The sequence below is a fragment of the Acanthaster planci genome, linkage group LG04 (genome assembly GCF_054643075.1).
Source record: "Acanthaster planci isolate LZ-2023a linkage group LG04, COTS_SCS, whole genome shotgun sequence".
Taxonomy (NCBI): domain Eukaryota; kingdom Metazoa; phylum Echinodermata; class Asteroidea; order Valvatida; family Acanthasteridae; genus Acanthaster; species Acanthaster planci.
The window spans coordinates 6130905-6153066 of record NC_141780.1 but is presented as its reverse complement, the minus strand read 5'-3'; the positions used below and the strand labels follow the sequence as shown (position 1 = coordinate 6153066).

The 22162-nt window shown below is 42.7% G+C and overlaps 2 protein-coding genes across 2 annotated transcripts; both read left to right on the top strand.

The window, feature by feature from the left end:
- The first annotated feature begins 2110 nt into the window (after positions 1-2110).
- Positions 2111-3100, top strand: LOC147799329 (alpha-1B adrenergic receptor-like). The gene has a single exon (XM_087135437.1). The coding sequence runs from the start codon at positions 2111-2113 to the stop codon at positions 3098-3100; it is 990 nt and encodes a 329-aa protein (XP_086991563.1).
- Positions 3101-11085: 7985 nt separating this feature from the next.
- LOC110974201 (melatonin receptor type 1B-B-like) lies at positions 11086-13532 on the top strand. Its single transcript, XM_087135282.1, has one exon. It carries the CDS (start codon positions 11157-11159, stop codon positions 12228-12230), a length of 1074 nt encoding a protein of 357 aa, XP_086991408.1. The 5' UTR covers positions 11086-11156; the 3' UTR covers positions 12231-13532.
- Positions 13533-22162: the final 8630 nt, after the last annotated feature.

The following is a 22162-nucleotide window of genomic DNA, read 5'->3' as shown; positions in this document are numbered from 1 at the left end:
GCTGCCTCGGGCTTGGTGATCAGTAAGTACGGGTTGCGTGCGATCCTGCATCCTGCGGCGATAAAGACAAGACCAGCCGCTCCCGCGCAAGCGACGTTGGACTGTAGCGGGTACCCTGGCGTTTTGGTCACCAGATCCGGCGCGCTCCAAAGGACAGCGAAACTCGCAAGGCAGTCAGCCACGCTCAGTTTGACCAAGAATACGTTGGTCACATTCTGGAGATTTGCTGCTGCGGCAACCATCACCAGGCTGTTACCCATGATTGTCAGGGCTGCCAAGATGGAGAACCCGACGGCACAGAAGACCAGCTGTGGGTTGGTGCATAAAACCTCTGTTTGTGGGGAAAGGTTTTGAGGTCGTGAAAAGCGCCATTGTTCTTCGAGCTTCTGTTTCTCCGGACTCCAATCGATTATCCTGTTGTACCATTCCTAAATAAAATATAACGGTTTCCTTGAATGATTTGACAAATCAGACATGACTGTGTCACCAAGCGTCAATGTCAACATCGAGTTTCAGTGCACGGAAAAGCAGGTTCTTATTCAATAAACCATAGCTGAAAGTTATTTCTCACTTTCAGTTCATGAAGTAAATTAAACTTCCTGATCTCCAAGTTAAACATTGTAGCTTTGAAAAGCAGTGCTTGGACTCACAGAACGAGGAAATAAACTGATCTGGGGGAAAGTTTCATGTGGTGTATTGCATTTGAATTTTTGGAAAGTTTTCAATCAGCCACAGCTTTTCGTAAACTTTCTCCTGATCATAGCTTGAGTAATTCTCGGTCTAATGCTTGTGGCAATTCGGGAAATGAGTTGGTTTCTCAATGGCATGAGAGTTAGGGTTGCGGGTCACAGATACAATATTATAGGCCCTAATAAAAGAATCAATGCAATGTAACAATCTCTGACACACCGAGCCTTGTAAAGTCATTCCCTTATTATACGCTTTACTGTACAAACAGTCAAATTATGACATACGAAAATAAAATGCTGGGCTCAGACCTCGCGATGACTATAGTGGATTGTCCGGGGGGCAGGGGGCAACTTACTTTATAGATCAGTAAGAAAGAATGTAATCTGTATATTTATGTATTAAATATTTGTATTAAATATTAGCATTAAACTCCAAGAAAAACAACACCAGTAAATAAAAGCAAGGATGTCGGGAGTATAAGTTACTAAAAACAACTCTGGAAATATTCTCGTTAAATCCTAGCATACATGAACTTTCACTCGGACATAAAGATGCGATATCAATAGCAAGTCATGTGATTGGGGTGAACTTAGCATCCTCGTTTATTTTTCCCCCGATAGGAAAAGCACTGTAAAAGTATGCCCTGTCTTGTATTCAGTGGCGTAGCTAGGATTTTACTAGTGGGAGGGGGTCACAAAGGGGGCACCAGCTTCTTATGGGAGCACCAGCTTTCTGTGGGGTGGTTTTTGAGGGGACTAGTGGGCCTTTGGGGTGGCACTAGGAATGAGGGGGCTTGCCCCCAGGCTCCCCCACGGCTACGCCACTGCTATATTACCTATACGCTTGACAAAAGTATTAAACTTGCCTCCAAAGTTGGCCAATATGCACATTCGAACCAAATACGTTTCCTCGGGTAAAGTATTGGACCGCTGAATTTTTACATCTGGGTTGCATTTCAAAAGTCATCGACTTTACGTGTGAAAATGAATGTGGTTTGAAATCAATGATAATGGTAAAAAGCTCTTTATTATGAGAAGCAGCGAAACTAAATTTTAAAGGTGAGTTATCACCAACAATTCTGGAGACATGAAGGACTGGTTATTCCAAGGACCTCAACCATCTTTTCACTTTCAACCCATGTATTTCTTCTGTTGGTTCACGCCGTATTTCTGAATTCCCGGTTTCACTTTCACCAACTTGAAGTTTCGAGAAGGTACATTTTTGAAAGTGAACAATGTTCTTTTAATACCTGTTTCAAAACAGATTGATATGGATTTTAGTTTATGGTAATATAAATCAACTTGGATTCGAAGCAACACGTCAAGTTACTCGAGACGTCTGTAGAATAAGCAACCAACAGAACTTCACTATATCAGCAGCGAGAGCAATGGCATTTCCCACGAACCTAACTCTCGTATCAATGAAGGCTATATACACGTACCCTGAATTGGTGTTCTGTGCCGTTGCCATCTCCATCCTGATTACCGTGACACTTGTCGGTAACAGCCTGGTGTTGGTTGCTGTAGCCCGGTCCAAGGAGCTTCAGAATGCCACCAACGTGTTCGTGGTCAACTTGAGCGTGTCTGACTGCCTGGCGAGTTTCGCTATGCTGTGGAGCGTGCCGGGTCTGGTGAGCAAAACGCCAGGCTACCCGCTGCAGTCCAACGTCCCGTGCGTGGCAGCGGCTGGTCTTGTCTTTATCGCTAATGGATGCAGCGTGTTGACCCTAGTAAACATCGCATTGAACCGGTGCATCCTGATCACCAGGTCCAAGGAAACCTACCAATGGCTGTACACACCTAAGAAGATTGTCATGGTGGTCTTATGCTCTTGGCTCGTCACAGTGTGCGGCTTAATCTTGCCGCCAGTATGTGGTATAGGGGACCTCGGTTTCGACCCAGAGAGCCGCGTTTGTGCCGATGTCGAAACCCATCCTCGAGCAACAGAGTACAAAAAGATTCGATTTGGTATTTTTTACCCGCTACCTTTCATGGCGATCATTGCTTTGTACCTTCTGATTTGGTGCCATGTCAGACGCCATTTCAAAAAGCGCCGACAGTATGACATCTGCATGCAGTCAGTAGGGGACGATGACAGTGGCACTCGAAGCCATATTGTTTCTTTTAGACGAGCCCAAAGCTCTCGGCATCTTAGCCGCGCCAAGAGCGACCAGCTGGCTATTACCAAGAACCTCTTCATCGTAGTGTTTGCCTTCTCGGTTTGCTTCACTCCTATTGCAGTTATGGCGCTTACCACTGGCCGGCGTTATAGCCTCTACGCTGCACTTCTCTGGTATGTCCACAGCTGCATCACTCCAATCATCTATGCCGCTAAGCATCCACACTTCAAGCCGGTATTGCGATCCATGATCCGCTGTCGATGTTCGAACGGCCAAGAAGTGCGAACCTGAACTTTATCCAAAGCAAAGCACCATTTTCCAATCAGGGAGAAAGTGACTTGTTCCAAATGCTCTACCAACATGTACGTTTGAATATACCTTGGAGGAATAAGAACACGACTGACGCAGAGTAAGCTAATAAATAAATCATGATCCGATGTCGAGAAGATTTTCAAGTCCCAACATTCATTACCCGACGCCCCCTGTACGTTTACCTGCTTGTCCACAGTTTAGAGTATAAAAAAGAGACAACAGAAACTTCTGCTGTTTCTAACTGTGACGACATTCACTGACTGCTCGGAAACAAGGTCTCAATACCCTGATCATCCCATGGTAAAATGAACCCATTGCACCACCGGACATCCAACCTTCCCCAACTATTAATTGTTAGAATGTTTGTGCCTCAAATAAGTCAGAGCTGTTTTCAGTGAGAGAAGCGCAAACTTCAGACTTTGGAATCGAAACGGCTGATCGTCATGCCTACAGTACAGCATCCAGCTAAAATACAGTGTGTGCTAGTTGCCCATGTGCACTGATGCATCATCCACCATTTTGGTTCCAACAATAAATTGAGATGCTCATGTCGCAACTCTCTGAACAACAGCTCTGAAATAAATGACACTTGAGAGTGATTCGAATTGGTGGGAAGTGTAGCTTTCGTGTTGAAGTTGTTCCGTTTACACTGAGATTATCATGACCTGGGGACTTTGCATAACACTCCATAGTTTCCATCGTTGCTAAGATATCTCCCTGTCGACTCGGCCCGGCCTCGTAGAGTGTAAAACTCATTGTTTTTTATAACTAGGACCTCCATGATTATTGTTATCGTCAGCTTATTACATATGCTTAAATTACCATATCTCAAATTTTGTTTACACAAGCATCCTGAATGACTTTCGAAACGTACTCAGATGTTAACAAATTTTATATCCAAACTCTGTATTTCCGTGGAAAAGATAGTTGAACACTTTTGTATAATTAGACTCACAGACTAAGTCGGCCTTAGAAATACAAGCCATTAATATACGTCATACTATACGTCATGCACATACGCACGTTTTGCCGATTACGAACACTACATGGGAAACTACACTCAAACTTAGCACCAATATACAAATGGAAGGGTTGGATTCAACGCTCGAGCTTTTAGCGTTATAACCCGTATGTGAGGGATGTCATGCATGTTGTACATATACTTGTGAGTATGCTGGTGTGTAGTAACAGCGCTGTCATGCGGTGGCCGGGGCATTCCTCATGTTTGCCGTCGCCTCCGTTGTTGGCCTGTCTACCACTGAAATTAAATAGGTAAATTTCACTTTTCTTGGGCTTGTAAATTTCTTGTAAATCATCAAATGGGTTTCCAGGGAGTAGAGAAATTGTTAGATATCGTGGGAAGGGTATAAATACATTATTTTATGGGTAAATTGGGCAAATGGTTTTGTTACTTTCGAGCGGTAAAATAATGGCGGCCTTATAGCTGTGTGCTCAGACAAGTCTGGTTTGCATATACATGTATACATAAATATATCTGTATCGACGTCAATGGTGCCGAGACCAAAACTTTGAGTAGGATCTATGGTGGAGTAATTATGTGGGTTATGTAGTTTAGATCATTTGATTGAACGAAGTTACTGGTTTCGCATTACTTGCATGTACATGTACATGCACATGTTGGGCAAATTGTGACGGGCACATGTACTTGACGATTAAGTGACATGTAAATCCCTTGCTTTTTGGAGATGATTATTGCTTTAATTTTGAAATTGTTTGTAATGAATGGACTTCAATTATATTAGATTCTATATCTAGGCTACAAAGTAATAAGAGAGTAATTTTCCCAGTACTTGAGGGATATTGATTTATCATCTTTATTCCAATGTGCATGTAATTTTAGGATTGGATAATGACAATAAGGTGAACTCTTTGTTATTTCCATCAGGAGGAAGTCCACAGTGTGAATTTCAATTTTCTTGGCAATTAATCAATTTGGAAGGATGAATAAATAAACTGTTTTTCCTGACATTTCCAATTTCATCATTTTAGGGTCAAACTGTGCCATTTCAATACATTCAGATTTTACATGTATAATTCCTGCCATTCACCTAGAAGGAACAATTAACTTAAGTTGTGTTTCTTTTTCTTTATATTCCTCATGTTTGCCGTCGCCTCCGCTGTTGGCCAGTCTACTACTGAAATTAAATAGCAATAACACCAGCAGAGATCCGAGCCCAGGGTGTTCTGGTGTGTCTGTTCATGCGCACCCTCCACCAGATAGCGCCCCTCCCACACGTAGGTAACATGGTTTAAGTTACAACGACGTCACACTAACGAACTCGATTAAGAAGTTGCAATGCTCTGTCACCGGCGGGCGTACTGGTTCTCTACACTCACATTCTTGCCCTTTTTTTGCTCGACCGCCTATCCTCCAAAATTTGTTGTTTTCGTATAGCTTTAGACAACGCTTGAGATTCGCCATTCTGTGGAGGGCATAGGATTGAATTCCATAAGTTCTATCAACCCATACCCAAAACTGCCTGATCACTCGTTGTTCTTCAATCCTCAACTTCAATGTTGACCAGGATCATGATCTTCTCGCTGAACCTTCTCGATGTCTGCCTCTCGGCTAGGACTTTCATCACTAAATTTGCCTTCCGATTTGACAAGAAAAAGTGACGCCTTCGAACAAAATTGTAAAACCCAAGAACGTTTGACGTGTTTCTAAAATAAATATATGGTAAACACGTGGAGGTTTTTAACATATAAAGTGTTTATCATCGGGACATTGAACGCCTGTTCATAGCAGCTTAAAACACTAATTTCATTATTTTCCGATAATAAGTGGTTACTTTGAACTGATAATAGACGGATGCACAGTAGATTATCACTTAATAAATACCTCAATCTCCCTATTCAACAACGTGCGACTTTGACCGTGTATTAACATTTGATAATGCCCGCTGAGAAGTGATAATGCCCGCTGCGTTAAGCACGCGTTGGCACCTGGATACAAGACAGTTTAATTGATCGTGATTGGTCAAGAGTCTGTGTGCGCGCGGCTTTGCGCGCGTGCGCAAAGTCCACATAAGGAGATTTTATTGGATAACTTGCATAAGGAATATACTGTGGCGCCGACCGACTTTCCCCAATGTCGCCCCGGCCTCCCGACCAACGCTTCGGTGAGTCCAGACGAGCGGCCATCCAGGTAAACCTAGGTGGTGAGTCCGTTTGGAGTGCCTTATGCCGCCAACACGGGCTATTCAGTCTCTCTTCAGGACGGACACTTCAGGGGCGGACATTAAGGGACTGACCGGACAGACAGATGGAGAAGTAATGGACACTAACACCTTTAATTATCGGCTTTAAATAGCAATCACAAGGTTTTTAATCACTGATCTCTCTTATTGGCAAGAAACTCTCTAATCGAATCACTAATCAAAGGGCGGCACCTTCGTAGAGGGTAAGGGCTTTTCAAGATGTATTTTTGCGTTGGGGAGATGTTAATTATATATAACGGGTTTGCCCTTACCCAACGTATATTAATAAGCACTGTATGCTCAGTGCTTGTCCGAGAGCTTGCGAAAAAACCTCGGTGGTCGGTGGTCGAGTGGTTAAGACATCTGCACTAGTAAGCAGGAGGTCGTGGGTTCGAGTCCCACCCGAGTGAGATAATTAACATCTCCCCAACGCAAAAATACATCTTGAAAATAGTTAGCGGTACCCGCTGCTTCATTTGACTCGGACCGGCCGGCCGACCCCGGCAAGCTCGGTGGTCGAGTGGTTAAGACATCTGCACTAGTAAGCAGGAGGTCGTGGGTTCGAGTCCCACCCGAGTGAGCTTGTGAGGGTTTTTTTTGCAAGCTCTCGGACAAGCACTGAGCATACAGTGCTTATTAATATACGTTGGGTAAGGGCAAACCCGTTATATATAATTAGGGTAAGGGCTGTAAAACACAGCCAGAACTCCTGGCCCACAGCGCAACTACAAGAACTCCCGGGATCCCCAGCCCGCACAAAGACCAAATTCCCCCAGGGAATAACCAACAGGTCCCCAGTGCGTCCCCAGCTTCCGATCCCCTATCGTTCCTACACAGTAGTTCAGCACTTAAGTCCGGTTCGTCTCCGTTCACTCTAAGCGCAGAGCAGCGATCCAGACACACGTCTTTCCTCCACGACGCCCCGCATTCATCTCTTTTGTGCTCATGGGCTGAGTTCGGTCGGCTTGTTCTCATTTGTTCACGAACAGCTCGATTTGTTGTTTGTGGGTCGGCCGCTCGAACGCCGCGAACATATCGCTGGTAGTTAGTGACAAGCAGCATGCAACATGGCGGCATTCGTGTGCATGTAGGCCTACGTTATTTTGGAGTTTGGATAACTGGGCTGAATTCTTTTCTGTTTAAACAGGAACATTCATTTCTGTTGTCTGTGTTATGGAAAACAATTGATGTAAATTTTGCAAAACTTCTTATTGTCTCCGGCTTTGTAAGCCATCTGTATATTTTTTACAGCTTTTCAAAAATCAAAATCTCACGAGTTTTTCTGTGTGTTCCTGTAAACCCTGACGAGGAAGTGGTGTGCGATCGTGTTCCTATAAGAGTGTTCTTGAGTCGTGTTCCCACCGTTCGAAGCCCGAGAGAACAAGAAACCCGTGTTAAGAACAGGCCGCCCGAACTCGACCACATAGTCCACCGACTGGGGGCGCTGCGTAACAGCAACTAGCTCTGCTAACTCTCTGCAGCACGCTTTTGCGCTACAGCACAATAAAATGGACGGGGTGTTTGGGAAAAATGAGAGTAAAATCGTAAGGAAAAATCGTTGAAAATCCATTATATATTGACTCCTTTTGACCTTTTGACTAAAAATGTATTTATGAACGGGAATAAATATTTGTGCCTTGGCGGTCCCTCGCCTGCGGCTCGGGCACTAGTCTTGTCCAGTCTCCTGAGTCAGCATTTATGACCAGTCAAGTGCATATTTATTCCCTTTTTATAACACTAAACATAAACACCGTGTTTAGATAATCCAGTTCGTAAGTGTCCTCGTCATACACGCGGACGCACCGCGATTTGCAGCCTCCAATTGGATGATCGCTGAAGTTGTGCGCTAGCTTCCTGTTCCAGGGTTCTATGTAAACGGCAATCATTGCATATAACTCTATGTGCAGTGCATGTTCAGTGGGCGGGGTTTAAAGTGAAGGGACTTCACACTTACGAACCGGATAGACCTTTTCACTAATAAATTCCTAATTATGCACGCATGCACACGAATGGCCTTGGCGGCAAAAGTGTGAGCGGGCTTTGTTCGTTTTTTTCTTCAGAAAATTCCATTAAATCATTTTTGCTTTTATTCGAATTTAAGTGTAATTTTTAGTGCTCTGTAAAAAGACTTTATAATCGTAATTTTTCCTGTATTAGTGTGGCCCCCTTCCATCATAGGTAGCATAAATTACATTGTTAGTGTTCTTGGAGCCAACCTGTGCATTTGTAAAAACACGTACCGATGTTCAATGTACATGTACAGTACGTACATAGCCTACCTTTGAACTTGGTTAAAGCTTGGAGTACTGCCAAAAGAAATGGTATCCAGTTGTTGTGTTTGGGGTTGCACAAGACAAAGTGCAGATTCTACAGAGAAAGGGATCTGGTTCTTCAGATTTCCTAAGTGCAGAAAGCAGCGAATCGAATGGGTACAGTACATCTACATTGAACATCAGTACGTGTTTACAAAAGTACATTTTTCCACTTCTTCATTTTAATATTTAATTAGCAAATTTGTATTTTAATATTTATGTATGAAATATTAGCATCAAGTTCCTAAGAAAACAACACCATTAAATAAACGCTAGGATTTCGGGACCGTGAATAAGGCTTTTGATTCTTTTTCTTCCGCTTTTGAATTCCCCCACACCAAAAGCTGTATAGGCTACTGGCGGCAATATGATGCAGCACATGGGAACGAGCAAGGACACCAACACCATCAGAAAGATCTTCTTATGAGCGTACAGCCGCTGGTAGCTATGTTGCCTTGGGCTTTGTGATCAGTATGTACCGGTTCAGTGCGATGTTTGCTCCGCTGACCGAGCTGCATCCTGCGGCGATAAAGACATGACCAGGCGCTGCCGCGCAAGCGACGTTGGGCTGTAGCGGGTACCCTGATGTTTTGCTCACCAGATCCGGCGCGCTCCAAAGGACAGCGAAACTCGCAAGGCAGTCAGCCACGCTCAGTTTGGCCACGAACACGTTGGTCACATTCTGTCAGGGCTGCCAAGATGGAGAACCCGACGGCACAGAAGACCAGCTCTGGGTTGGTGCATAAAACCTCTGTTTGTGGGGAAAGGTTTTGAGGTCGTGAAAAGCGCCATTGTTCTTTGAGCTTCTGTTTCTCCGGATTCCAATGGATTATCCTGTTGTACCATTCCTAAATAGAATAGAACGGTTTCCTTGAATGATTTGACAAATCAGACATGACTGTGTCACCAAGCGTCAATGTCAACATTGAGTTTCAGTGCACGGAAAAGCAGGTTCTTATTCAATAAACAATAGCTGAAAGTTATTTCTCACTTTCAGTTCATGACGTACATTAAACTTCCTGATCTCTAAGTTAAACATTGTAGCTTTGAAAAGCAGTGCTTGGACTCACAGAACGAGGAAATAAACTGATCTGGGGGAAAGTTTCATGTGGTGTATTGCATTTGAATTTTTGGAAAGTTTTCAATCAGCCACAGCTTTTCGTAAACTTTCTTCTGATCATAGCTTGAGTAATTCTCGGTTTAATGCTTGTGGCAATGCGGGAAATGAGTTGGTTTCTCAATGGCATGAGAGTTAGGGTTGCGGGTCACAGATACAATATTATAGGCCCTAATAAAAGAATCAATACAATGTAACAATCTCTGACACACCGAGCCTTGTAAAGTCATTCCCTTATTATACGCTTTACTGTACAAACAGTCAAATTATGACATACGAAAATAAAATGCTGGGCTCAAACATCGCGATGACTATAGTGGATTGTCCGGGGGGCAGGGGGCAACTTACTTTATAGATTAGTAAGAAAGAATGTAATCTGTATATTTATGTATTAAATATTTGTATTAAATATTAGCATTAAACTCCAAGAAAAACAACACCAGTAAATAAAAGCAAGGATGTCGGGAGTATAAGTTACTAAAAACAACTCTGGAAATATTCTCGTTAAATCCTAGCATACATGAACTTTCACTCGGACATAAAGATGCGATATCAATAGCAAGTCATGTGATTGGGGTGAACTTAGCATCCTCGTTTGTTTTTCCCCCTATAGGAAAAGCACTGTAAAAGTATGCCCTGTCTTGTATTCAGTGGCGTAGCTAGGATTTTACTAGTGGGAGGGGGTCACAAAGGGGGCACCAGCTTCTTATGGGAGCACCAGCTTTCTGTGGGGTGGTTTTTGAGGGGACTATAGTGGGCCTTTGGGATGGCACTAGGAATGAGGGGGCTTGCCCCCAGGCTCCCCCGCGGCTACGCCACTGCTATTTTACCTATACGCTTGACAAAAGTATTAAACTTGCCTCCAAAGTTGGCCAATATGCACATTCGAACCAAATACGTTTCCTCGGGTAAAGTATTGGACCGCTGAATTTTTACATCTGGGTTGCATTTCAAAAGTCATCGACTTTACGTGTGAAAATATGAATGTGGTTTGAAATCAATGATAATGGTAAAAAGTTCTCTATTATGAGAAGCAACGAAAACAAAATTTTAAAGGTGAGTTATCACCAACAATTCTGGACACATGAATGACAGGTTATTCCAAGGACCTCAACCATCTTTTCACTTTCAAACCATGTATTTCTTCTGTTGGTTCACGCCGTATTTCTGAATTCCCGGTTTCACTTTCACCAACTTGAAGTTTCGAGAAGGTACATTTTTGAAAGTGAACAATATTCTTTTGATACCTGTTTCAAAACAGATTGATATGGATTTTAGTTTATGGTAATATAAATCAGATTGGATTCGAAGAAACATGTCGAGTTACTCGAGACGTCTGTAGAATAAGCAACCAACAGAACTTCACTATATCAGCAGCGAGAGCAATGGCATTTCCCACGAACCTAACTCTCGTATCAATGAAGGCTATATACACGTACCCTGAATTGGTGTTCTGCGCCGTTGCCATCTCCATCCTGATTACCGTGACACTTGTCGGTAACAGCCTGGTGTTGGTTGCTGTAGCCCGGTCCAAGGAGCTTCAGAATGCCACCAACGTGTTCGTGGTCAACTTGAGCGTGTCTGACTGCCTGGCGAGTTTCGCTATGCTGTGGAGCGTGCCGGGTCTGGTGAGCAAAACGCCAGGCTATCCGCTGCAGTCCAACGTCCCGTGCGTGGCAGCGGCTGGTCTTGTCTTTATCGCTAATGGATGCAGCGTGTTGACCCTAGCAAACATCGCATTGAACCGGTGCATCCTGATCACCAGGTCCAAGGAAACCTACCAATGGCTGTACACACCTAAGAAGATTGTCATGATGGTCTTATGCTCTTGGCTCGTCACAGTGTGCGGCTTCATCTTGCCGCCAATATGTAGTATAGGGGACCTCGGTTTCGACCCAGAGAGCCGCATTTGTGCCGATGTCGAAACCCATCCTCGAGCTACAGAGTACAAAAAGATTCGATTTGCTATTTTTTACCCGCTACCTTTCATGGCGATCATTGCTTCGTACCTTCTGATTTGGTGCCATGTCAGACGCCATTTCAAGAAGCGCCGACAGTATGGCATCTGCATGCAGTCAGTAGGGGACGAAGTTACTGTCCCCTCATCTGCGTCAAGACTCGACGATGACAATGCCCCCGATGACAGTGGCACTCAAAGCCATATTGTTTCTTTTAGACGAGCCCAAAGCTCTCGGCATCTTAGCCGCGCCAAGAGCGACCAGCTGGCTATCACCAAGAACCTCTTCATCGTAGTGTTTGCCTTCTCGGTTTGCTTCACTCCTATTGCAGTTATGGCGCTTACCACTAGTCGACGTTATCGCCTCTACGCTGCACTTCTCTGGTATGTCCACAGTTGCATCACTCCAATCATCTACGCCGCTAAGCATCCACACTTCAAGTCGGTATTGCGATCCATGATCCGCTGTCGATGTTCGAACGGCCAAGAAGTGCGAACCTGAACTTTATCCAAAGCAAAGCACCATTTTCCAATCAGGGAGAAAGTGAGTTGTTCCAAATGCTCTACCAACACGTACGTTTGAATATACCTTGGATGAATAAGAACACGACTGACGCAGAGTAAGCTAATAAATAAATCATGATCCGATGTCGAGAAGATTTTCAAGTCCCAACATTCATTACCCGACGCCCCCTGTACGTTTACCTGCTTGTTCACAGTTTAGAGTATAAAAAAGAGACAACAGAAACTTCTGCTGTTTCTAACTGTGACGACATTCACTGACTGCTCGGACACAAGGCCTCAAAACCCTGATCATCCCATGGTAAAATGAACCCATTGCACCACCGGACATCCAACCTTCCGCAACTATTAATTGTTAGAATGTTTGTGCCTCAAATAAGTCAGAGCTGTTTTTAGTGAAAGAAGCGCAAACTTCAGACTTTGGAATCGAAACGGCTGATCGTCATGCCTACAGTACAGCATCCAGCTAAAATATAGTGTGTGCTAGTTGCCCATGTGCACTGATGCATCATCCACCATTTTGGTTCCAACAATAAATTGAAATACTCATGTCGCAACTCTCTGAACAACAGCTCTGAAATAAACGACACCTGAGAGTGATTCGAATTGGTGGGAAGTGTAGCTTTCGTGTTAAAGTTTTCCGTTTACACTGAGATTATCATGACATGGTGACTTTGCATAACACTCCATAGTTTCCACCGTTGCTAAGATATCTCCCTGTCGACTCGGCCCGGCTTCGTAAAGTGTAAAACTCATTGTTTTTTATAACTAGAACTTCCATAATTATTGTTACTTTCAGCTTATTACATATGCTTAAATTATCATATCTCAAATGTTGTTTACACAAGGATCCTGAATGACTTTCAAGACATACTCAGATGTTAACAAATTTTATATCCAGACTCTGTATTTCCGTGGAAAAGATAGTTGAACACTTTTGTATAATTAGACTCACAGACTAAGTCGGCCCTTAGAAATAGAAGCCATTAATATACGTCATACTACACGTCATGCATATACACACATTCTGCTGATTACGAACACTGTATGGTTAACTACACTTCAGCTTTGCACTAATGTACAAATGGAAGGGTTGGATTCAACGCTTGAGCTTTTAGCGTTATAACCCGTAGGTAACATTGTTTAAGTTACAACGACGTCACACTAACGAACTCGATTAAGAAGTTGCAATGCTCTGTCACCGGCGGGCGTACTGGTTCTCTACACTCACATTCACGCGCGCGCTGCGTACAGTGGCGGCACCAGCGGGGAACAACGACGGATTGGGAGCACATCAAATCAAAATTACTCAAAATGTGGGGTTTTTTTATGCGTTGTGATTTGATTTATCATTTCTATTCGTGTTTGAAAGGTTGCACAGGCTTCTTGCTATACTTGAGCAAGTAATGAATGACTTTATGCCATGTTATTTTTGTAACACGAGTGTTGAAACGGCCAATAAGGCGCAGAGTAACTTTGTTGATTTTTTTCATAAATTACCACTAGTTGAGTACAGATATCAAAATAAGAGCAAAAAGTTTAAGAAAGATCACGATTCAACGTAAAGCGAGTTACCGTGGCATTCCCCATACAAAAAGAACTAAGCGACCAATGCGCTGTGGTGTAAGCAGCTTTTGACGAGGGGGGCTGTCAAAAGCTTTACTGATTTGACATCGACACTATTGTCGACATTTTGACACATTGCCTGTTTGTTTTGAGTTTGTTTCCACATTTTCCAACTGAATTTTGTTTAAGCATTCAGTACCAGGGATGTAATCATCACGCCTTTGGAGAAGGGGAAAACTAAAATGGGTAACCCAAACATACAAACGGGGCATATTTTTAGAGAGGATCTCAGTTTTAGAATTAAAAATAACTATTGGGTAAACGAAGATGTAATCAGGAAAAGGAAAATGTACCTCCTTCACATAATTGAGGAGGCGAGTGCGCCACCCCTGGATCTGCTACTGACCATCATTATAATCATGAAAGATTCAAATTCAGTATATTAGCTAATGCTGTGATATTGAGTCAACTTATGGTACATCCAGAAGGCTTCCTCATACGCCACCAAACCGAAAACTATGTGGACCAAGTTTTTAAGGAGCACATTGGTATCACAAAGGATGACTGGTGGCAGATGTAGATTCTGTTTTTGGTGGTCACTCCTGTACCAACTTAGGCTACAGTATGTGTTAACCTCCACTCTGGAGCATACATTGTCAAATTTACATAATTTTGCTCCTACGGAATATAGGCAGTTAGAGTTGCCACTGCATTTTCTGGTGAGAATGTAAGGACCTAATCCTTTGAGTCGATTTTACTGATTTAAGTATAGCATGGTGTACACGTAGATTCTTCGTACAATTACATGACGTTGTGCTCAGTTCAAAAGTATGCTTACGCAGTGCACTGAAGTTCGTTGAAATTGTTGAACCAGACTTGTAGACTATAGTCGATATGCCGGGGAAACAATGTACGCACCTACAGCAGTATAATAATAGGAAATATTCATGGGAAATAAACCAATCAACGACTGGAAGCAAGCATGATTCTATGGGTGGCTACATGTTTATAATTGTGTGTTATCCTTTCCAACAAAGGAAGTGTTCATTGTGCATGGGAAGAGTTTAAGGTATTGTTTCACATTCGCGTGTATTTGTTTTGTAACCGAAAGAGACCAGTAGATTTTGTACAAATACTCGAACTAAATTTCTGTGCTGTTGTTGAAGTGCTTTTGGTTTGTCACTGAGGTTTGTTTACTTGAGTCACTTTTTCTTGTAGTAAACTACACTTCTTTTGCCGGCCCTTCACGAAAGTTTGTAAAAGTTTTATCATTTATTGATGAAAGTTTCCATATTCATGAGCAAAGCAGTGACGTCATTCTACGCGGGTTTACGTGTACTTCACCAATTTTACACACAGTATTAGAGTATCAGTTTTGCACGTTTCACAAATTAAAAGCAAGAATAATAAGGTGCATTTAAACACACGTGATGTCCAGCACGGGCAAACTCACACCACATTTGGATTTACAGTCATGCAAATGTGCGTTTGCTTTTAGCGTAAAAACAGCGCAATGCGTTGAGTTAGAGCGCATTGCGCAGGGTTTGATATGAACCGTGCAATACCGTTACTTGTCATACCTCTGTCTTGGATAATGTCCGTTTATCAGCCCAGAACGATCACATGACATGCAGGGCGACATATCCGCATATCACACACACCGTGAGACACTTTCATTCTACCGATGGTGCGTGCGTGCGCACACACGTACGCGTAAGCGCGCAAAACAGAAGAGCTTCGGGGAGTTTGAGAACGAACATTTGCAATCTTTCAGACGGTTTTGCGTGGTACCCATGATGCGTTTTGTGCATAGACCAGCAGGGAATTCGATCGATGATTGCGCTCGTATAAGAGACTCGTTCTTATCCCCGCATCGTATAAGGTAATACGGAGAACGCTAACTAGACTATATAAATTTACTCACTGGTACCCGCACTGGTTTCACTTTATAGAGTTTACCCATTTGTTTGCAAACAATATCGTTTACGTCTGTTACGTTAATTGTACAGTTTTACAGTAAGCCCACCGTCTTCTGAAATACAGAACTTGTTTCTTTTGATAAATTCCTGAAGACAGAGGTATGACAAAACAATTGTTGACCACTGTGGTGTGGGATATGACGTCTTGAACACCCGAGGGACGGAAAGCGCCCCGAGGCGAATAGTTAAATATCAGTTCTAAGTTGCAACACAACATTTATCTAATCATGATGAATTTGAAAATGCTTACAGTCTGATAGGACGAAGTGTTTAGAAGAGCGTTTCGCGCACTTTTTGCTGTGTTCAAAAATAACCTCCTCAGGAACTGCAAGGAATTTATCCACTCAAGTGGAATTTTCCTCTTGATCAGGACTGGATCGAAACGCAGCGAATGTATTCCTTTTTGCCAATAGTGCTTGAGGACGGTGGTCAAGTTGAGAGGGGAACAGAAACCGTTAGGCTCCCTTCGGCACATGTGTCACTGATGACATGCGGGGCGAAAGTTTGACAGAAATCAATGCGCTGTGGCTTGGCGGCTGGGCAACCGCTCCTGTGAAAACACGGTGATTCAAGTATTTGTTGCAGGGAAGAAGCCTGCGAATCGCCCGCAACATGGATTCCTGATTCACGACAGAGTGACGAATGAAAACAGTAAGCACCGAAGAGAATGGGTCTCACCGTCGTGACTGCTCCTGCTTTTACGAAATGTGACTACTCCCGTATGTGACACCAACGATGATATTGCACTTTTATATGAGCGGTTAGGGCTTTTTGTTCCTTTGTGTTTTTGAAATGCTATACAGCACATTGAGGCCGTATGGCAGGCACCCTTTGTTTTGTAATCAGGCCGTGTAGGTAGGAAAGGGGATCTCGCGTCTCCGTCAGCATGCATTGTCTAGATCGATCGTTGTTGGCTTAAAATATCTAATGGAAGTTGTGTTAAATGTGTCATTTAGAGAAAAGAATGTAGTTTCCTCTGTATTAATTAAAAAAAAAACGGTCTAAATATCACAAAACGGGTCTACGGTAATGGCATTCCACTATGCTCTTTCATTATGCGCGTTTGCAAATTGTGTATGCGCGTTTTCGCACACTTCCGCCCTCTAATGATCTCCATGGGCGATCCTTACAACGGAAGTTCAAAAGTGATAATTAAGGAACTCCCTTTGAATAACTGATTGGATCACTCGAGCAACAGGCTCTGGACTCAAGTTTCAATCATAGCTACTCTTTGGGAAAATTTTATACAGTGACTCCATTTAGTTGAGTGTTATCGGTGGAACATCCGCCCACAGATAAAATGCTCGCGCGTGCCTGTCGCGCCAAGATGAAAAGTCACCACAGAACAATCTTACACGTTTCCCCAGCATCTTATTGGGAGCACCAGCTTTCAGTGTTGTGGCTTTGGGGGAGAAGTTTGATAGCCTTGTTCAATATCCATACATCCGTTAACACTGACCCCAACCCTATCCCCTACCATACTATCTCTAAACCCTAACCCCAAACCCAACCCCAACACAATACCTAACCCTACTATCCCTAGCCCTATCACCAACCCTAACCCTATCCTTCAGTTACTTACCCTAAAACTAACCCCAACCCTATCCTTCACCTTACTATTTCTAACCTTAACCCTAACCTTATTCCTAACTTCAGCCCTATCCCTAACCTCAACCCTATCCCTAACTCTAACCCTAACCCCTACACCTAACACTACTATCCTAACCCTAAACCCCAACCCTAACCCTACTATCTTAACCTTAACCCCAAGCCTAACCCCATCACAATACCTAACCCTACAATCCCTAGCCCTATCACCAACCCTAACCCTATCCTTCAGGCTACTAACCCTAACACTAACCCCAACCCTATCCTTCACCAAACTATCTCTACTATCTCTACTAAGAGTTATGAGTAGAAATCCCAATGACTGATCTTGAGTTTTGCTATGTTTCCACAGAATGTCTTGCGAAGTTTTAAGACCACTTGAAGAAGGTGTTGAATCATGCCGTTTTCATGCACAGCGCTAGCACCTTGGGAAATGGTCAATACTTGTTTTGATTTTTTGGAACCTTTTGAGAAATGGTAGGTACATTTTGGCGGTATTCTATTTGAGTTCGAAAAGGGACACACTTGATTAAGTAACTTGGGCGACTTTTTCCCGTGTCATTTTTGTAACTCGCATACTGATATGAAATTCAGGGCCAACGAGGCACGGATTAACTAGACATAAATGACAACATTAAGTTTCAGTCGGACCAAAATTAAATGTAACGTGGGTTACCTGGGGATAAAAAACTGCATGAACTCTGCGCCGTGATTTAGAGGCGAGAAAAGGGTAAAACCAAAAGCTTTACTGATTTGGCATCCATTGGATTATCTCTCAATCATTTCCTGTTGTTGAAATTTTAACAACTATACGGATTGTCTGTTTGTTTTGCTTTTGTTTTATCAGTTTTGTGCTTGTATTTTTGGGGCAGATCTGTCTAGCCAGTTGGCGTGACGCTAGAAGACTAATCCAATATATAAGTGGGAGAATTTCTGAAAATATCAAATGATTCTGCAGTTGAAAGCAAGCGAAATTTGTAATAAATTTTTTTCCATCAATGAAATAAGGCGGCGAGTGTCGCCAGACTGTGCCACTTCTTGATCTGTTGCTCTCAAACCATCAATAATAAAGATTCACTAGATACGCCATGGCTTTTATATTGAGATCAGTACCGGTATGTAATAATAGACCCGAACACGGTTGAGATTGGTTTTTATTGTCCAACATTTAAGAAATTAAGATCATACATTAAAAAAAATAGGTATCAATCCTTCAGCGCCATATATATTCAACCTAGAAAATTACCTCAGGTTTTTGCCTCGGGGGTTTTGCGCTCAGGGATTTTTTAAAAAATTAGGTGAATGGAAAAATCTAAAAGTTATGCGGTGTTGACCAAGCATTCAGGCGCACGGACTCCTGAAATTCGCAAGGAATCGCAGTTACCGGCTTCCATATAGGACTCTTCTGGGTCTCGGGTTCCCGGCCCACCGCACTTCCTTCCCTGCCCATCCATTTAACCCAAAAAGGGTCGAGCGACCATGCAAGGGAGGAACGAGACAGGCCCCTAAGCCCTGGCCGCCGAGTCAGCCATACGTCTCGAACCTGTACTAAGGCGCTCACCTGGACTTCGCAGACAGTCCCAGCAGAAGAGCTTACCCGGTAGGCTAAGGTACTGTTGGTATTTGACGGGGTGAATTAGAGTCTCTTATACCTACAGCAAGCGTTGGGAAAATAAAAGGCCACCAGTGGGATTCGAACTCACCGTTTAACGATCTGCTTATTGCAAGCGTTAACCACTCGGCCATTTCAGAGATATTAAGTAGATAACAAAATCAATAACCTTACACTGTATGTACAGATGTTTGCTCTGCAAAGAATGAGTGATTATAACGCTACAATGGTGTATCGTGTAGCAAAAATACACAAGGATTCTCATTTTCTGCAAGTAGATTTTCGGCATTTTGGACTTAGTGCATAGCATTTTCAAAAAACGCAATTTTCCGTTAGCAAAAATTTGGCTTTTACTTCAACAACTCTCGTGGCGCTTCAAAAGTGGACAACTAGAAAGTTCAAATTTCCACTAGCAAATTTTATTTCATACTCCGAAAGAGGACAACCCCATTTTCTCATTTTCTGACAATACATTTTAGGGTTTTTTTGAAGTTGCACCATCCATTTTCATAAAACCCAGTTTTCTGCTAGCAGAAATTTGGATTTTACTTTGACGACGGCGGGGTGGTCCAAAACTGGACAAGTTGAAAACTGCTCCCCACATTCAGAATGGAACGGTCTTGGGAAGGTGGGCAGCCGACATTAACGGTACGGTTTGACGGATGGCGTCACAGCTTGGAAAAAAAGTGGATGATTCCTATTGAGAATCATGCAAATAGAAAAGGGACCACCCAAAGCCTGACAGTCCTTTAAGGAACCGCAAACTCCCGACTTCCCAGCGCACCGTGTAATTAGAATGACGGTGGCGACTTGCCGTCGGACAGTTCCATTTTTAATAACTGAGCGCATGGTGATATGTCTCTCCTAAACGCTGCTAGCTGTAATAAACCATTGTATTCATGTCCAGTAGTATAAGTGAATTTGTTGTGGAACGATAAAAGGTTGGAATTGAAAAAGGTCATGTCTAGAGAAGAAGCTAAGTGCTGTTTTTAAATTAATCAAGTGAACCAAGAGTTTAAGGGGAAAATATAGAAGGTAAGACGGTAAACATTAAAATGCAACTTGAACTTGCTGAATTAATTTTGACACCCCACTAATCCCAAAACACGTATTCAGCCAATAATTCCAATCACAAAAAAGCATAGCACGACGAAAATAAATCTTTCAGCCAGTACACTAGTTCGTCACTGATATGACATCAAAGATTAATAGACCTATTTATCATTCAAATCTTTGTTCAAGTCATCAAATACAAGTGAGCAGTCATGGTGGAGGCCTGGGTCATTAATATGAAGACAAATGATTCAAAGTGACAATGTGAAGAGATATTAACGCAATGAAAACACAAAGTTTCAAGTGACATCCCAGAGCAGTCATCAGGTATACGTGCACTGTGAAAGGCGTGGATGGTGGATTGTAAACAAATCTTATATCTGAATATAACAAAATTTGGTTGTTCAATTTTGGCACTCCGAGTAACTTCCACTATAATCAGTTCATAAATGAACTACAGAAATACATTTACAACCATTTGGTGGAATGCACCCTGCATAGTATCATGTGAACAACAGGCCATCTTTTCCGGGGGAGGGTGAATCAGGAACCCAATAGTTCTGCTGAATAACATGTTATGCTCTGAGATGGATATGACGTGGTTTGGTTCTTCAGATACCCTGCGCTGTGAAGCGAGCATCTTCACAGCAAATTCCTTATGTACTTGAAAAGTGAGCACTATTTCTATCCTTTTTATAATTTATTTTTCATTTAGTTGTTGTATTTTCAGTTGTGTCAAATGTTGATGTGAATACACAGCAAAAACTATCCCTTTCTCCAACACTAACCCCAACACTAACCACTATACCTAACCCTACTATCCCGAACCCAACCCCCAACCCTATCCCTCACCATACGATCTCTAACCCTATACCTAACCCTATATCCCTAACTTTAAGTTAGCAGGCCTTCCCCGCATAGACATAAGCACGGGCACGTATGAACCCGGATAATCCTGGCCAAAATTGTAGGAACACATACACTAGCCACACCCTCCCAAGGTTGCACAGACCATGACCCATGAGACACAACATTGACCGGAAATGGGGGTGGGAGGTTCGGTCAATGTTTTAAATTTGGCTGGGATAGTTAAAATTTAATCCACGGCTTTGAATAGACACCCGTTTATTCTCGGGCTTGTATTCATAATTGTGCATGAATAACCCCCTATACGCTGGTTATGAGTAGAAATCCCAATGACTGATCTTGAGTTTTGCTCTGTTTCCACGGACGTTCTTGCAAAGTTTTACGACCACTTCAGAGACGGTGTTGAATCAGGCCGTTTTCATGCACAGCACCTTGGGAAATGGTCAATACTTGCATTTGATTTGTTGGAACCTATTGAGAAATGGCAGGTACATTTTGGCGGTATTCTATTTTAATACGAAAAGGGGCATACTTGATTAAGAAGTTGCAATGATCTGTCACCGGCGGGCATACTGGTTCTCTACACTCACATTCACGCGCGCGCTGCGTACAGTGGCGGCACCAGCGGGGAACAACGACGGATTGGGGGAACATAAAATCAAAATTACTCAGAATGTGGGTTTTTTATGTGTTGTGCTTTGATTTGGCACTGAGGTTTACTCACTCGAGTCACTTTCTCCTGCAGTTAAATAAACTTGCTTTGCCGGCCATTCACGAAAGTCTTTCAGTCTTTGAGCCGGCCAGTCTTTAAGGTTGTGTCAAGGCATCTTTAAAAGAATTTTGTGTAGATGAAAGTTTCCATATTATGAAATAAACATGCATTTGATAGGAGAGGAATATAAATACATGGAACTGTAAAAATCCGCTACAGCATTGAACAAAATGTATAAACGGCTGCATGCACAGTACAAGTACAATAAAAAAAATTGGCGTGTCCTGTCTCTAGTTTTACAAGCATGGAAGATCAAAGTTTGATACCAGTATAAGTTTTGCACGTTTCACAAATTAATTAAAAGCACGAATAATAAATAACTCACAACTAACACTACTGCACACTGGCATCCGTTAAATGGTTTAGCCTTCCGGGTTCCATATGCATTTCGTGCGGTGGTAACATATGCAGCATACGTGTATTTATGATATCGAGATAATGTGTCCTTTCCCTGA

Bases quoted from the DNA above. Each gene is read 5' to 3' on its own strand.
- LOC147799329 (XM_087135437.1), top strand. From the start codon at position 2,111: ATGAAGGCTATATACACGTACCCTGAATTGGTGTTCTGTGCCGTTGCC.
- LOC110974201 (XM_087135282.1), top strand. From the start codon at position 11,157: ATGGCATTTCCCACGAACCTAACTCTCGTATCAATGAAGGCTATATAC.